The sequence below is a fragment of the Peromyscus eremicus genome, chromosome 7, assembly GCF_949786415.1.
Source record: "Peromyscus eremicus chromosome 7, PerEre_H2_v1, whole genome shotgun sequence".
NCBI classification, from domain to species: Eukaryota; Metazoa; Chordata; class Mammalia; order Rodentia; family Cricetidae; genus Peromyscus; species Peromyscus eremicus.
In genome coordinates, this window is record NC_081422.1 from 62,392,693 (window position 1) to 62,411,088 (window position 18,396).

An 18,396-nucleotide genomic window follows, 5' to 3' on the forward strand; every position below is an offset into this window, starting at 1 on the left:
TACATTTTATGCCCTATGACCTCATACTTTAATGAGCTATAAAGCATGCCTAAGCAGTTCCCGTTTGTGAAGTACCGGTATCATCTAGAAAGGCCGTCAGCACTCAACCTTTCATCCCATTTGTATCCCTGTGTCCCTGCCACACATTGCTCAAAACCTTTCCCTGAAGGTTTTATATCATCACCATTACATTTCCAATATTTTGGTAACATTTTATTGTAATTGACACTGTAAATGTGTAGTCATGAGTATTAAAACACCATTGGGAATGGCTATATCTTATCCATATTTTGTATCATTGTTCCTGCCAAGCTATTCTCTAGATTAACGGTTGTTCTTTAGTGCAGAATGTTAATCTAGTAAAGGAAGTTCGTGAGTTTGTGTTTATGTTGAAGTAGTAGGTCAGTCAGTGTAGTCGGAGGTAAGTGACGCTGAGTTTTGATGTCAGGAAGAATTCTCGTGTTTTCTTTCCTGTCCTCTTGTCTGCTAACTTGACTTTTATCCTTTTCTCACTAAAATGCTTCCACTGAGAAGGACGTAAGCGTAAAAAGCACAAAAAACATTTTAAGAAACGTTTTAAAGGTCTTGATCGCTCCAAAGGTAGGTACACACAGTTCTCTGCCTGTGCTGTTTATACACCTTGATTTCTGTCTTGGAAGGTAAAATGATCATTAGAGTGCAGTTTAAATATAAAATTGATTTTGAAGTTGGAGCTGTGTATCAGGCTCTAATGTAAACCTAAAGAGGACCCTAGAGTACATTGTAATTTCTGTTGCGTAGTGCCGTTAGTGCCCCTCGGCCGTCGGTCAGGAGGTGTGTGAGAATTGCAAGTCTTGAGCTCCTCGTTTTCTGTTTTCATAGATAAGCCCAAAGAAGCAAAAAAGGATACATTTTTGGAAAAACTGGCAACTCAAGTAATAAAAAACGTTCAAGTGAAAATCACAGACATTCACATTAAATATGAAGATGACGTAAGTGGTTTCAGTATTTTAAGTTGGTCATTAAATGTGTCTTATGATATTCTGTATCTTACAGTATTCCATCTGCAGATTATTTGAACCCAATTTAAATAATTTAAGATAGCCACTCCTGTAAACATGCCAGTCTTTCACCTTTTCTACTAGGCTGAGTTAGCCAGGCTCTACATACATAAATACACTGTAAAACCGCTGCATGTAAAACCACGTGACTGTCCTCTGTGGTTTATTTGGATTTTGTTGTACATGTTATGATGTAACTTTAGGAAACTAATTTCATTTTTATATGGTCAAAACAATTTGTTCTGAAAGGTGATGGAGTGACTCTTGGTAATGGCAGCCAGCAGATAGGGCCTCTGGTCATGCAGTTACAGCCTCTTACCTGTCCTTGGAGTGGGCTTGAATTGCTCATGAGCACCCACAGTGGCTCTGAAGCCAGTCTTGACACAAGTCACCCTGGATTCTCTTGTTAATTCGCATTAAGTTTTGACTAGATAGGAAGCATATGATACACAGGGTTTTGATTCCCTTTCCGGGGTCTCTGTGTAACACTATTCAATATTGAAACAAAACAAAACAAAACACTCTACTACTCACTTTATCTTTTAGCTTTCTGGAGGAATTAAAGTGAACTTTGATAACAATTTAAATGTTAGGAAAAAATTGTACTGCATGTATTATGGACGTGAAAGAATTATTGTTAAAGCTATGTGGAGAAATGGGGTGTTTCTATACTTGAGGGTACAAATGCAAATGATATAACTAATTTTAAAAGCTGGAGTGCTTTTCCCCAAAACCTAAAATTAAGAGTACAGTAAGATCCACAACTGATTTCTGGATATATAGCTGAATAAACTGAATGAAACATCTTGAAGAGACATCCGCAGTGTTGTTCACAATAGCCTAGATGTAGAAGCAGCTGAAATGCAGTAGGCAGATGAACAGATAACAAAAGTACTGTACTTTTCCACAGTGAAGTACTTTTTGGCCTGAAAACAGGTCGTTTTGTCATTCACAGCAACATGGCTGGAGCTGGTGATTGTAAGAAAGTGAAATAAGAGAGTTACACAGAGAAAAATACTGCAGATAGTAATATATATCTGGTAACTAGAAAGTCAAATGCATAGTGGCTGCTGATTATGAGAAATAGGAAATGGTCGACGTGTGAGGTGAATTACCCAGGTTCCAGCCCTCCACAGCAAATGCAGCTATGGCAACATCACATTGTACTCGGTGTCCTATTGACATAGTACTGAATGGGAACCTCAGGTTGAATCTGTCTAAGCTTCTCACCATTGGAAATACAATTAGGAAGTCGTGTGACTTCTTTCTGTTTAATAAGGAGTGCACAGAGATCCATAGGAGTCCACTCAGTCATATCTAGACTGGTATCTGTGGCAGCATTTCACCTGTGACAAAATACAGTAAAATAACCTAAAAGGAAGAAAGTTGAAATGTGTAAACAGTTCTTATCTCACATGTCTTTCAGGGTAGTTGCCTTAATTATTTTGTCTAAGAGCATATGAGAACTATGGGATGTAAGAAATATACATTGGGGAATTACAGGCAGTCTTTCAGCACTGTAGAGTTGGCTCATATCAGAATTTCTTCTGAAATCAGTTATCTTGAAGTAGCTATCAAAAGATGAATAAATCATTCCCTCTCCCTGTCCCTCCTTTTCTCTACTCCCCTCACACAGAGGTGCAAACACACACACATGCAGACACACACATATGTACACCTTTTTCTTTTTTTTTGAGACAAGATCTTATGCAGCCCAAGCTATCATTAAACTTTATATGTAGCTGAGCATGGCTGTTTGCTTGAGTTTGGGGATTACAGCTATGTACCACCACACACGACTCCATTATATATTTATTTTATTTTATTTTTTATTTTTTTGTTTTTTTTGAGACAGGGTTTCTCTGTATAGCTTTGCGCCTTTCCTGGAACTCGCTTTATAGACCAGGCTAGCCTCAAACTCACAGAGATCTGCCTGCCTCTGCCTCCTGAGTGCTGGGATTAAAGGCGTGCGCCACCCCCACCTGGCTTATATATTTATGTAAATTAAATATTTATGTGTATTAATTGCAAATAAAATCTAAGAAGCTGTTTGTGCTCTCCAGCTACCCCAGAGCATGCACACGTATTTCCTGTTTGAGAAGGGTCTGGGTGACAAGGCTGTGGAGTTCCATTTGGATGGCTTAGAACAACATTTACAATTCCTTTTCTAGGAGTTCTCCATCACAAGCAAACAGTTATCTATGGCTTTCGAATCTCTTCCGGCAGTCTCAGGCAGCGACATCATGCATGTTGTGGTGCAGGCTAAACACTGTATCACATAGCAAAGTTCAGAGAGAAAAGCGGCTTATCATTGGGAGATCTGGGTAAATAGACTTGGGAAATTATATACCGAGATTCTGAAGCCTGGCTGCGATAGGAACATTGAAAGTTCAGGACCAGGCTGGACTACAAAGAGAGATCCTATCTCAAGTAAAGCAAAACAACCCCAGCAACACACAAAAGCTAGGGTTTCCCCTTCCCAGGCACCTTTGAAGTGTCAAGGGAAGTGAAAGGTTATAAAGATAGTTTCGTGTTTCCAAAGAGGAAAATCTGAGGTACTGGAGCAGTCGTTTAGTGATGAAGTCGTCATCTGTGATGCCTCCTTCTACCTGTCTGAGAAGAACATTGTGATACACACAAGAGTCTGTTGGTCATAGTTACGGAGCTTCTTAGTTACAGGAAAACAGAGTTCTGGGAAGATCCCGAGTTAGTGAGTGGCATCGGAGCTATCATATGCTCCTATGGACACATGGCCAGGTTAGAGTCCCCTCTCCTCCTTCAAAAGTCCCTTGGGCTGTGTGACTTCTTCCTAGACATGTGTCTACCTGCTGACTACTTATTATTTTTATTATTAAATTTACATTTTATTATAAATTTAATTTTTTTTGAGAATTACATACACAAATACTATATTTACATAATTCCCACTCCTCCCTCCCATCTCCTCCAGCTCCTTCTGTGTTCCTGTCACTTAGTCTCAAATTAATAATCTCTTCTTTTAAAGTCATAATTTTTAGTTACAGAAAAACAAGAACTACCTCTGCATCCATTTGGTATTGTTTGTATGTACATGTGTTCTGTTTGAAAGCTTCTACCACCTCATATTTTAATGTTCCCTTTCTTCTTTGGTAGGTCACTGATCCAGAAAGGCCGCTTTCATTTGGTGTCACACTGGGAGAATTTAGTTTATTGGTAATGTTGGCTTATTTAAAATTTCTGTGGGATCAGTAAAGTATTAATATTCTGAAATCAACTGAATTGCCTAAGGCACATTTTTGCTTCACAGAGCTTTCATGTTTCTGAAGTCTCTTGCTGCACATTTTCTACAAGTTTACCATTTTTGGTATACTTTTATATTTAGTAATTATTTTAATTTTTTTTACATGTTCCCACATAACAAATGTTAAACCATTTAGAAGAAATGAATGCTGTACCTTACACATGTGGGAAGGAGCAGATGACTCTGTAGTGTGCAGAGCTCACACTTGGTATGATTTTGTAGGATCTCCAGAGAGTAGACAAAGACGGTGTGTGTGTGTGTGTGTGTGTGTGTGACAGAGAGAGAGTGTCACATTGGGATGTGTTAAGTTATTCATTTTTATTAGATATTTCATAATACAGGTTGTTTACTGTCTAATCTCTTAAACAAAAGAGGATATGCATATTCTCAGAGTAGATTTTTTTTTTTATTACTGTTCTAAGTAACTAAATGGTAAGAAACATGGTTGGGGACATGAAGTAGCTTTTGATAAAACAATATTCTGAAAGACCAGACTCTGAATTCTCAAGGGTAGAGAGATCATTGATTCAGAAAACTTAGCCTAATGGAGTGTTCACAAAGAGCATCTTACTTACCTTTGAGTGTCTAACATGCAATACAAAAATGAGGACTAGTCATCTACCCAGCCTGGTCTGGAAGGGCGTAGTAGTGCAGATGGTCTCCTCACTCTGTGCTGTTGCGATTCCCCGAGTGTGTGCTCAGAGTCCATGCTGTTTTATTTGCCTGTTTTAACAGTTCCCTCTGCCAGCCTGGTAGTTCTGCCCAGGCTTTAGGACTCCTGAGAGAGCATCTTGCCTTTGCCGTTTGTTTTTCCTTCCTTCTTAGAGCTTATCAGCCCCTCCTGTGCTCCCTGTTGTATTGTGTCAGGATCCGTAGCATGTCATCTTCCTAGGTACCGAGATAGGCTTCTAGCTAAACTACACTTACCGCTAATTCAGAGACCTACCTCGTGTTTTGTGAGATTGAGTCTGTCTGAAGCCTGTGGAGCATTGTCTGACTCGGTTATGTCCTGCTTCAGCTGCTGGGGTGTTGTAGGTAAAAAGAAGCCTCCTGCCTCTTGTGTACACACCATTCTTCCTTTCGTCTTCCCAGGAACCACCTTACTTCTATGTTAGATCTGTGTCTGTGCAGGGTCTCATCTTCCCCATGTCCCCAGGAATCTTCGTTTCTTCCTGCTTTCTGTCATTCTTTTTTTTTTTTTTTTTTCTAGACAGGGTTTCTCTGTGTAGCTTTGTACCTTTCCTGGAACTCACTCTGTAGCCCAGGCTGGCCTCAGAGCTCTGACTGCCTCTGCCTCCCTAGTTGGGATTAAAGGCGTGAGTCACCCCCACCCAGCTTCTGTCATTCTTTTCTAGAACAGCTTTCTTTTTCTCTTTCCTTGCGTCTTCTCATAAGCAACTAAACACTTTTTTTTTTTTTTGGAGACAGAATCTCACTCTATTGCCCTGGCTGGCTTGGAGCTCACTAGGTAGACCAGACTGGCCTTGAACTTATAGAAATCCTCCTGCCTCTGCCTCCTGAGTGCTGGAATTAAACGTGTGTACTATCATGCCAGTCTTCACGTTCTTGTCTCTTCCTCACAACTAAAATTAAACAATCTGCAACCAGACTCTCTAATCCCCCCCACCCCCCCTCCCGCCCTCTTTCCAGCCAGGCTTGTTGAGAACTGCCTGCTTTCTGTGTCTGACTCCCACTCAGGGCGTCCTAATGCTTCTGCTTGTGAAGCCGTTCTTAAGCAGTCCTCAGGAATGCCATCAGTAAAGGTGGACGCTGCTGGTACTTGTCAGCCTGCTGAAAACACAATGACCTTCTTCACAAGGCACTCACCAGCTCCCTGTTCTTATTCTTGTTTATGACTTCAGACATACAGTAACCCAATAATAATTTCCTGAGTGGAGGAGCCTAGTTGAATTAGAATTTCTTCAATTTTAATTTTCATTGTTTCTTAATATAAATATATAAAGAAACGGCTAACATTATCCGACATTACTTAGGTAACTTAAATTTTTAAAATAACGTCTATTTGTAAACTGTGTGTGTGTGTGTGTGTGTGTGTGTGTGTGTGTGTGTGTGTGGTGTGCATGTGTGAGAGAGGAGGGGAGAGGATGGGCATGTGTGCACCACAACATGCATGTGGAAGTCAGAGGACAACTTGCAGGAGTCTGTTGTCCCATTCTACCTTGTGGATCCTGGTGTCGAATTCAAGTTGTTAGCCTTGGTGGCCAGTGCTTTTACTCACTGAGCCATGGGGCTGGCCACTTCTCTTCCTAAATGACTTGGTTATTGCATATAGATTAGATACTGGAGTGTTGGATGACACGTACTGCTTTGTAAGAGTTGACCCTCTCTTCTTTTTAGACGACAAATGAACACTGGACCCCATGCATTCTAAATGAAGCAGAAAAAATTATATATAAGGTACTATATTTTTCATAATAAGGTTTTAGAATTTCTTGCTGGGCATCAATTTTTGCACTCATATAGGTAAGATCTCTAAGCGCTGAAATATCTGTTCAGCCAGATGGTGGGCGCGGAGCAGCGACTTGGGAGTCCAGCCTCTGCAGCCAGCCTGGAGAGGTGTCTGGTTTCACTTTGCCCCCCAAGTGTCACCACTTAGTCATTTTAATGCAAACGCTGCCAAAGTGTCAAGTACATTTTAAGGATAGATCAAAAGTCACACATCTTAGCCCTCAGAACTTCGGGAGAGAGCGGGAGGAAGTACAAGTAGCACATTGGTGTATAGTAAATGAACCGATTCTTGGTAACTGCTTTTGGTGTGTAGAGGAAATACCTTTGTATTTATGATAAAACTAGCAGCATGCCTGGAAATATTGTGTATGCAATCTCAGGTATCCCGGACAGTGTCTCTCAGTGTGGTAATCTACTTATGTTTAACATTAAAGACGTCTAATGTATTTATGGAATTAATGTTGTTTGATTCTAAATTTTAGCCAGTCAGGATTCTGGGTGATCTGCATATGCCCACTTTGAATTTAAAAGAGTAGACACTATGTTTTAAATTGGCTGTCTTAATCAATTTGTTAAATAACTATTTCTGAATTCTAAAATAATACTTGTTGACCTTGACAGACTTAGGTATTTTGTACTGATTGCGTGTTTAACAAGTTTACCCCATAAAGCAGAAACATATAAAACGTGTTGAGTGTCAGATCTATTTTAACAGGGTTGATGTATTCCTTGGCAAAGTTAGGTCATTAGGGAAAATTGTGTTCAATATGAGTGACTAAGTGAGACCTAAATGCCCTAGATTTAAAGTACTTGCTTTGTCTTTAGAGTTTGTTAATAAAGATGGGTCAGGGGTGGAAAAAGTCCAGGATCTAGTTTGGATTAAGTTTTTGCTACATGACTTCCTGTGATCACTTGTCTACTCTGAAGTTTAGGTTCTTCATCCTTCAAGTGAAGGATCTGGAGACAAGCAGCATCTCCAAATGGTATTTTATGAAAGACTAGGTAATTGAGGTGTAGGATGTAGAAAGAATAATTTGTGGATAACCAGGCAAGAGAACTGGTTAAGCTCCACGCCATGCATAACTGAGCATGTGTGTGCTCTGTGTTTAACTGCAGGACTTCTCAGTGCTTGCCATGGCTCATAAGCATGGTGGTGTCAGCCAGTCTGTAGCTTTCCCTGCCTTATTGACCACGGGCTCCTCTCCCGCAGTCCTCCCCAGGGCAGCCATTGATAACTGCTGGAGGAAGCTTGTGTTTTCTTATTTAGCAAAACAGTCTGTTATGTGCTCAATTCTCGCTGTTTGGTAATTGAATGAATGTGAATCTCCTGAAAATGTGTTCCCAGAAACACAGTTCAACAGTTCAACTGCTAAACTTAAGCAGTCCTATGTATTTGCCCCCTTCATTTTTGCATATTTTCTTTCCTTAGAAGTTCAGAATTTCAGTGAGCATGAGGGCAGTTGTTGAATGCTGATGGACAATTTCAGGGTGCCTTGCCTGACCACTTTCATTTTTTCCTGCACAGCTTGTGAAACTTGACAGTCTCAGTGCCTATTGGAATGTTGGCTGCAGCATGTCTTACCGTGGATCAAGGGAACACATCTTGGTAATTTCAGTTTCTACCTTGAAGTGCTAACTACACACCAAAAGTATGTTTGAAAGGGAGGTCCTTCATGAGGACAGGCTGTCAGTTATTTGTTTAACTGACTGGCCTCTCACTAAATCATAAGTGTGAAAAAACTTTTGAACTCCCATCTGTCTCTTTAGGAAAGTGTGAGTCTGAAGATCTTTTGGAAACCGTTCACTCGACAGTGACGGGGAGACCATTACAGTGTCCTCTGTGGTTGTTCATGCTCATTTTGGTGGCATTCTTAATGTGCTGTTTCCTGTGAGGAGTTGTGTGAATATGCCACCTGTCAGACCCGGAGCATATTGTGTCTTACAAGTGTTGAAATAGCTATGATGATGATTTCCTACATGGTCGATGGGCGACTCAGTGTTTCAGTGCCCTGAGCCAGTGTCTTATTTCTTCAATTAGAGGAGAGGGGCAAAATGACCATAATTTTGAACTGAATAAACTTTAAGTCTCCAGAAACATTCTAACAGAGACTCAGCCTTCGACCAGGACTTTGTGGATATTTATCTGTCTGTGGGTGGTTTTCATAGAGAAGAACTTATTTATGCTCCTAGATATTTAGGCCTTTGTATCTTTATTGTAAGGAGAAACACCTCTAAATTTATGCTTTATATTTTTCTTATGGACTAGTTGTTACAAAGAGAGCAGTGAAGGTACTGATGTGAGAACCATTCTTTTTAAACATTTTTTGTATGTGTGGCTAAGTGTGTATTTCTCTTTCATTCTCAAATCTCTTTAGGATCAACTGAAGCGTGAAATTCTTACAAGTAGAAACATCCCCCCAAACTATCAGTACAGTGAGTACCAGGGAGAGTTGATTTACAGAGGAGACATGGAGGTCAATGTTATCATAAACGTTTCTAAACGAAGTTACTCTCGCCAACAGCATGTTAATTTTATGGTATTTGGCTATCCAGTGTGTATACAGCTCCTTAGGACTAGACTGCAGCCGTACAGTACTGGGGAATGGTGAGGAGGGCGGAGGAGCTGTGGCCACTCCCGCAGCCAGCCTCCTCTGACCTCAGTGCGTCCTCCTGTCTGTGGTCTGGGCTCCTCCCCTCCCCCTTCTCTCCCCTCAGTCTTCCTCCCTTGCTTCCTCCTTTTCTCTTTTTTCCTTTCCTCTCTCCCTTTTGGAGTCTTTGGGTTTGTGCTATTCAGGTCACCTCCAACAGTGTAAGCCAACCACACTGGATATTTTAAAAACTGAACTTTGTACAGGTTTTTTTTTGGCAGTTTCTCCTTTATTTTTCGGACAGGGCTGCCTGCTTTTTTACTTACTGTATCTGCTTCTCCGTTTCAGTTTCATCCGAGAAGCTGTTAGCTTGTTGTTATTCAGTGAACTTTGTAATTCTTCGTAATCGGCCTTCGCTTCCACGTCCGTTTCCTTCCATATTTCAGTTGTCCTGGTTCTCTGTGGTTTTCTTCCTGTCCTTTGTAGCTCATTACCACTAGATTATGGCACTTTCTGTTATGTTCATACGTCTGAATAATGACAACATTTTCAAGTGTTCCCAGCTTGTAAAAAATTTTCGTTTCATTGGTAAGATAACTAGTTCAGAGAATTTACAACTTAATTCTCTGACATTCATGAATACATGTCAGTTAAAATGTTATACAATCTAATGAAAATTACAGATACCATAAGGCAGTACATCTATATGGCTTTGATAGTATGTATAGTTATCATCCCTACGAGACTTTTTGTTTTTACTACCACTTAACCTCAAGAGTATTTTTAGTTTTTCTTAAGATTATCTGTGTATGATCAATTTGAAAACAGTATACTGTAATTTGTTTCCTAGGATGATTTTATTTATGTTTCTGTTTGTAAATTTTGTCAATGATTAAGACAGAAATTAGATTTTACTTCTCTCCTTGTTTTAATATTTTAAATGAACAGTACATTATTAAATCACAGAGAAACCCAGTTGTAGACAGGAACTGTCTGTGTTCCACATACTCCTTACCTGGAAGCACATGACTCCAGTTAACTCTAGGGAGATTGGGTTTAGCCAGCAAGCTTCCTAATTTGTTTTACACAGATAAGTGGATCCTTGTGCATATATATATATATATATATATATATATATATATATATATATATGTATATATATATATATATCTGTCTGTCTCTGTCTCTGTCTCTGTCTCTTTGTCCCTGTTTCTCTCCATTTCTGTCTGTCTTTAAAGTGAAAATGAATTTTTTTCATACAGTATATTCTGATCACTGTTTTCCCCACCTCCTCCCTTCCCAGATCCTCTCTGTAACCTCATCCATCCAACTCCACGCCTTCTTTCTCTCTCTTTAGAAAACAGGCAAATACAAAAACAAACAAATGAGAGTAGAGCAAAACAGAGTAAGAAAAACAACAAAGAAAAAGCATGAGAAACACACACACATGCAGAGGCACAGGCATACACAGAAAAGCCAGAAAAACAGAAACGGAAACCATAATATGTAAACAAAACACTAGTAAGGTTAAAAAAATGCCCAGACAAAGCATAATGAGACAAAAAAAAAATCTCCAAAAATACCACTATGTTAGTTTTGTGTTGGCTGTCTATTGCTGGGCATGGGCCAGTCCTTAAGTATGTTTGTATACCCAGTGAGGCTCCCTTGGAGAAACTAAGTTTCCTTCGTGAAGTTGTCAGATGGAGACAGCTTCTTGGTCAGGGATGGGAAATCATGCCTTCTTCCGCCTCTCAGTGCTGGGACCCCCTCTGGCTTGGACCCGTGCAGGCCCAGTGCATGCTGCCACTGTCTCTGTGGGTTCACATGCCTTGCACATTTCCTGATGGTTATTTTCTTACATATACATGGCATTTACTTTTTCACTTTCAAAGTGCGATAGTCTCATAATTATTCCTAGTTGTTCACAGTTAAGAGCGTGTAATCAGACCTTCTGTCTTCCCATGTGATGTCAGTTTTCCAGCCAATATCAGCCTCTGCAAAACTCTACATGAATCCCTGTGCAGAATCAGAGTTCAAAACACCCAAACTTGATGGGAACATCGAAGTACAAAATATTGCCATCGAGCTGACGAAGCCTCAGGTAAGGTTCCCTTGGATACCTCTGGCTTTAATCAGCTTTGAATCTTGATTTTCAGTTGTCCTTGTCCTGGTCATTCTCTGTTGTCTGGTGGTCCTTTTGTTTCATTCTGTTGACATTTGATGCAAAAAAAAAAAAAAAAAAAAAGTGGGTTGTGGGGGACTTAAAAGAGAAATTTCAGACAGTTTCTATTAATCTGACCTTTTCCACAAATGATACTTGATCTTATTAAACTGTAGTGGATGATATTTCCTTTTAATTCATAATTATAGGAGAATTTTAGTGTGTTTTTCTACTCATTTTCTCTTCTCATCTTTTAGACTTGTGTGTGTGTGTGTGTGTGTGTGTGTGTGTGTGTGTGTGTGTGTGTGATGTGTGCACCCATGGGTATGGGTTTGGAGGACAACTTGAAAGAGTCAGTTGTCTCCCTCCACCTTGTAGGTCTGGGAGTTGAACTCAGGTTGGCAGGCTGGGCACAAGCCTTTCCTCCCTGAGCATCTTGCCAGCCACCTTTATAGTTTTTTTTAAACTTTATTTATTTATTTCTATTTATATGTAGTGTGTGAGCCTCTGAATATATGGGCTTTCAGGAGACTAAGGAGATGAGGTGAGAGTGTTGGGTTCTTTGAAACCGGAGCTTTTGGGGGTTGTGAGCTGCCATGTGGGTGCTGGAATTAAACTCAGGTCCTCTGCAAGAGCAGCCCCTGCTCCTAACCGCTGACTCATCTCTCCAACCCCATTGCCTCAGTTTTTAATAGCAGACACTCAAGTACCATTCCTTTAATTTTTAAGCAACTGTCTTTCATGTGTTTGTTTTCTGAGTTTGGCTATAGGCTTGGAGGCTTTGGATAGCAGCCCTGGTGACCTGAATTGAGAGGACGAGGAGTGTTGATACCTGGGCGTTTAGTTTAATGCTGTCTAATAAACAGAATGTAAATGGCCTTTGTCACTTTAGCTTTTCTAGTAGCTACATTACCAAACGGGAAAATAATTAATTTTCATCTGTTTATTCTTGGTGGTCCAGAACTCACTATATAGCTCAGGATGGCTTTGAACTTGCAGCAATCCTCCTATCTCAGCTTTCTGAGTGCTAGGGTTATAGATGTGTACCACCATGTCTAGCTTAAAACAAACCTGAATAATCTGTTTTACTTAATGTTTCTATAATTTTATTTCATCACATTGTGAATATAAATTGTAACTAGAATTTTGTATCCTTTCTTCCTAATGTCTTTGAAATCTGGGATGTAGTTTATTGTTGAAGTTTAGGCTAGACACATTTCTCAAGTAATCCTTGGGTAGAATTGTATTGAGGAAAATTCAAAGGAAGCTAGACCTTATTCTGCTTGAGCCTGGGATCATTCTCAACCGTATCTTGTGTGTTTCTCTTCATTTGAACTGTTCGTCAGGCTTACACAGCACAAAGTTGTGTTGGTAGTAAATTGAGTGCTTAGAGAGCTTCATCTTGCTTATGCATCGGTTTTTGGAGCAGATTGAGAGTCAAAAATGAGGCAAAAAATTGGCAAAAATGAGGGTCTAGATGAAAAGCAGACAGGTTTAGAAACACAAATACAGTCAATACTGGGAGATACACCATTTCACTATTGCGTTTATTCCCCATTTTAGAATATCTGAAGAAAATGAAGTCTATTATTGGTCATGTGACAGTTTGAATACCAGCACAGTTGTCTTTTATAGAAGAACTTAAAATATTGTACTTTAATTTCTAATTGCTAATCTCAGGTTTAATCAGGTGTAGTTGGTATATTATTGAATTATCAGAGATTTTGGCATTCTCAAGAAAAAGAGAATCAGATCTAATTTTTATCTGCATGTTCACTATAACAAACCTAACTTTGTTCTTGTCTCAATAGTACTTAAGTATGATTGACTTTTTGGAGTCACTGGATTATATGGTTAGAAATGGACCATATAGGAAGTACAAACCTTGCTTACCACTTCACACCAATTGTCGGCAATGGTAAGTTAGAATTTGTTCTTTTAATTTAAAAATTATTCTCTCTCTCTCTCTCTCTGTATGTGTATGTGTTGTAGATGTGAAGATGCGCTTGCCTGTGTGACTGTTTGGAGACTGGAGGTTGATATTGATGCCTTTCTCAATTGCTTCACTCTATTCTCAATCCCTATTTTTTGGGACATAGTCTCTCCCTGAATCCGGAACTCTCTCATTTCAGCTCTGCTGGCTGGCCAGCAAGCCCCTGAGCTCTGCCTTTTTGTTCCATTCCCCTTCTCCCTAGCACTGGGACTGTAGGTGTACATCAACCAACCCAACTTTTACATGCATCCTGGGCTTGCAAACTCAGGTTCTGTACTTGATTATCCAGCACAGGGACCACTGAGTCATTGCCTTAGCTCTTGTTCTTTTATTTTATGAGAAATGAATAATTATATAGCATTCAGAGTTAGGAAGCCTTTAAGGTCTAGTTGTCTAGACTCTTCCAAAACAATAAGAAAAGAGAGAATTTTTCTGTCTGTGTTGCTGATGATTTTTTTCCCCTCACAAATGCCTTGTTGTATATTCTGCTTTTGGATTCCCAAAGTTTTGTCTTCGCATTCAAGACTTTGAGCATGTTTTAAAAAGTCTTGTCAGTCATCCATATGGACTCAAGATTACAATCAGTAGAACACAGCCTACAGGCATGTTTCACTTAACAGTGGAGATCTATTATGTGACATGTTTTTCATGGTTGTGTGGGCATCATGCAGTGTGAGCTAAGATAGCTGTGACATCACAAGATAATACAATTGTCTGAAGCCATTGTGTTCTAAGTGGTCTGCCATTTAGCACGAAGTTACTGTCCAGCACGTGACTGTACTGTTCTCCACATGTATCCTTTTGTGCTTTCGTGGGGTTGCTTTGGCATATCCTCTTCCTGGAGTGTTTCTTTGCTTACTCTGTATAGGTCAGAGAGTTGTACTGGGGGCTTGCAGTGTTACTGTTGGAGGTATTGGAAGAAGGCGAAGAGGAAAACAAACAAACAAAAAATCAACAATGTGGTGTCTCTGAAATGTCAAAACTATTTTCTTACATCCGTATATTCATGTGTACATTAACATTTGACTTTAGGTGGAAATATGCAATTGATTCTGTCCTTGAAGTTCATATAAGAAGATATACTCAGATGTGGTCATGGAGTAACATAAAAAAACACAGGCAGTTACTCAAGAGTTACAAAATTGCCTACAAAAGCAAGTTAACACAAACGAAAGTCTCAGAAGAACTACAGAAACAAATTCAGGTATGTTTTGAATGTTAGTATTGCTGTATGTCTGATCACCCTTTAATATTCTCCGTTTGTTTATTCAAGACAGGGTCTCACTCCATAGCCCTGGCTGGCCTGGAACTCACTCTGTAGACCAGGCTGAGATCTGCCTGCCTCTGCCTCCTGAGTGCTGGGATTAAAGACCTGAGCCACCACACCTAGCTCTTTTAATATTCTTATGTATACAGTTTGAATTAGAATATAATTCGACAAAGAACAGACTCAGGGCTTTGAGAAAAATTACATGAGAAAATAGAGTATTATTTATTTTTTCTTTTCTTTTTATTAACCAACAGTCCCTTTTCCCTAGCATAGTGTCACATATAGTAAAACTGCTAGAGACTATTTGGGAAAATGGGTTTGGTTTTTCTAATACTGTTTAGAAAACGGACATCAGACTCATTTAAATGTCCATTTGTTAGATCTTGTTTTGTTGATAAAAATCCCTGTATTTAAACAGTAGTGGTCTCTCCCTCTTAGAGCTTAAAGAATTATTTAGAAACAAAACGAAACAAAAACTCTTTCTTCCTGAGAAAGGCTTGGGGTCTTTCTTGCACCCAGAATACAGAACTTGCTTGCTAGCATCTGGTGGCTGTGGCTGCCATTGAGTCACGGTGTCCAGGATGTGAGACCCGACTGGACTCTTGTACTTAGGAACCGTGGCAGTCACCAGTGTGAGACATCAGGAAGAGCATAGGTGTGGGAGCCAGATCGGGACCCAGGCGCTTGGTGCTTACTAGATGTTCTGGTCACAGACACAGGTTCCTCAGCTCCTGAAGTTGAATGTTTCTCCTCAGGAATAAAGTGAAAACTACGTCTGTCTCACTGTCCTAAGAGATGTATAAACAACGTTCATGAATGACCTGAGATACGGGTCATCCAGTAAATGTTAGAGTCCCGGTTTCTCCTTTAGTTTATGTGGTGACTCAAGTAATACATCGAGTTTATATCTCTCCCCCCTTTTTTGTAATGATATAGTGGCTATAAAATAATACAGAATAGGGGAGAGTAAGGAGTAAGGATCACGCGCACACGCGCGCACACACACACGCACAAATACCTAAAACGAGTCTCCTTTTTGGATTCTTTTTCAAATTTTATGTCTTTAAAACTATGTATATATGCATGTCTGTGTGTGGGTTTGTACACGCAAGTACAAAGTACAAGGAGGCAAGAAAGGGGGCATTGGATGCCCTGGAGCTGGAGTTAGAGGTGGTTGTGAGCTGCCAGAGTTGGGTGCTGGGAACCGGACTCCAGTCCTCTGCAGGGGATCCAGGGCTGTTTTCTAGCTACCTCTTCAGCCCTACATCTCCCTTTCTTTTCTTTCCTAAACCTTTTTTGTTTGTTTGTTTGTTTGTTTTGTTTTTAAAGACAGGGTTTCTCTGTGTAGTTTTGGTGCCTGTCCTGGATCTCACTCTGTAGACCAGGCTGGCCTCAAACTCACAGAGACCTGCCCGGCTCTACCTCCTGAGTGCTAGAATTAAAGGCATGTGCCACCGCTGCCCGGCCTTCTAAACCTTTAAAAGGTGTATCTATTTTATTTATGTGTGTGAGTGTTCTGCCTGCATATATGTCTGTGCACCACGTATGTGCCAGGTGCCCGTGGAGGTCACAAAGGGCATTGGGTCTCCTGTTGCAGATGGTTGTGAGCCTCCATGGGGGTTCCAGGAACTGAACTTGGGTCCTTTGTTAGAGAAGCCAGTGAGGTCTTGACCTCTGAGCCATCTCTTCCGCCCCAGCACAGCTCCCACCATAAACATTCTTGTTTTTATGTGCAATCATTTATAATGTCTTACAGAAAAAAACTTTATTTTCAAACTATTTAATAGTGATTCCATTTTTTTTGAAATAAAACTTTCCTTTCTCTTACTATGAAAATTAAAATAATTGAAAGCCTGCTGTACATTTTAGCTCGTGTTTTCCTTAGGCTACCACCAGTGTTCAGGCCTGGGTGAGTCCGTCATTCAGAGAGTATGGCTTTTACCTAATCATTATTTGTCTTGTTTTGCAGGACTTGGAGAAGAGTCTAGATGTGTTTAACATAATTTTAGTGAGACAACAAGCACAAGTTGAGGTAATCATTTTTTATGATTTTAACTGACTTTATTCTTTCTTAATCATGTTTCTGTCACTACTTTAGACCCAGGATGGACAAATCTTCATTTCATGGGAAGTTGCTGAGGTTTACCCGAACGAGAATAGAGATTAATTCCCTATTGCTTCATTTAGTCTCTCGAGAAAACTAACTGGAAAAAAGCCACTAACATGCGAAGGAAGAGCTTTCAAACTGTGTAATCTAAAATTTGTAAAAAAGTAAATCTAAGTTCTCCATCATTCCAGCAACTCGAAACTTTGCAGTTTACATTCTTCATTAGGCTCGTGGTTTTCCTTATGACTTAACATACTTAAGCATTTTTTCCTTTTTTCCTGTCCTCTTCCTTCTTATCTCTTCCCTTCTGCTATCTTTCTCTTATTTTCCAAAATCAGAACCAGTTTGTCCATAATGTTTTTATCCTGCCTGTCCACCAGGACATGGTGTACCTGCTCTTCTGTGTCATTTCTCCTCCTTTTCAGTGATTAAAGGTGAATTTCACATTAAATAGAGCTTATAGAACCATTAGAAAACGTAGATCAGCAGAAGGAAGGCTGTGCTCTCGTTCCCTCACGTGTTTTCTGGAGTGCTGAGCTACTGCCCATAGCTGCCTACCTTTCCTTTTAAGTCCTTCCTAGAGCTCTCAAAGGCATACCACCCCTGTTCTGTGATGCTGGGAATTGAGCCATGCTGTATCATTCAGCCGTCTGTCCAGTCCATACTCATTTTAAAGTGACTAAAGCACATGTACTTATTCATTTAGCTAGCAAAAACTTAACGAATTTGTGTCATTCTAGATTATGGTTAAGTGTGTGGACTTGAAGGTTAGATGGTCCCAGTTGTATAGGCTTTTGATTTTGTGACCTGAGGCTAGCTGTTTAATCTCTTTGTGCTTTGGTTTTCTCATTTATAATGGGACCTGTGTCCCATGCTTGTTATGGGGGTGTGTGATAGTTCATTTAAAACACTTGGACTGTTATGGGCCCGGCCCTCAGGAATGAGTAAGTAAATGATAGTTTTCTCCTTCTTCTTTGTCATTTGTATTAGCATATGGGAGTGAGTAAAACAAAGAAATCCCTTCCAGTGGGAGAGAAGGATAATAAACATACAGTTAAACATAAACATAGAGTGCTGGGGCTAGACAGTGATAATAATTGGGATTGCAGTTTTAAACAGGAGGCCAGAGACATCTTCACTCAGAAAGGGAGATTGGACTGATGACTAAAGGAGGGTGAGGGAGATGCCAGGGAGTTGTCCAAGGGCAGAGCTGAACCAGCAGGAGAGAATACATGGTCCCAGTGTAAAGGATTTGGACTGGGAGCTCATCGGGCTCCTTCAGGGGATGCTGTAACAGAGGGGAGAGGGCAGTGGCAGCCACTGTGATGTACAGGAAGTGGCAGAGTATAGTGGAAGTGGTACTGCTGGGAACCGGAACATCACCATCTTGGGTAGGGTCTTCTTAGAAGCAGCTGTGGGTTTGGGCTTTTATTCTGGCTTGGCAAGTCTTTAATATTGATTTTGAGAAACAGGATGTTGTAACTGGGC

General features: G+C 40.1%; 1 protein-coding gene across 1 annotated transcript in view; it reads left to right on the forward strand.

Annotated features, from left to right (window-relative positions):
* Vps13c (vacuolar protein sorting 13 homolog C) overlaps nucleotides 1-18,396 on the forward strand; it is a 152,753-nt gene that overhangs the window by 29,060 nt on the left and 105,297 nt on the right. Inside the window, exons 6-14 of the mRNA XM_059268181.1 lie at nucleotides 862-971; nucleotides 4,173-4,232; nucleotides 6,679-6,738; nucleotides 8,315-8,395; nucleotides 9,165-9,222; nucleotides 11,351-11,478; nucleotides 13,350-13,456; nucleotides 14,564-14,735; nucleotides 16,771-16,833. Coding sequence (XP_059124164.1) covers nucleotides 862-971; nucleotides 4,173-4,232; nucleotides 6,679-6,738; nucleotides 8,315-8,395; nucleotides 9,165-9,222; nucleotides 11,351-11,478; nucleotides 13,350-13,456; nucleotides 14,564-14,735; nucleotides 16,771-16,833 — 839 coding nt within the window. The remainder of the gene's footprint in view (nucleotides 1-861; nucleotides 972-4,172; nucleotides 4,233-6,678; nucleotides 6,739-8,314; nucleotides 8,396-9,164; nucleotides 9,223-11,350; nucleotides 11,479-13,349; nucleotides 13,457-14,563; nucleotides 14,736-16,770; nucleotides 16,834-18,396) is intronic.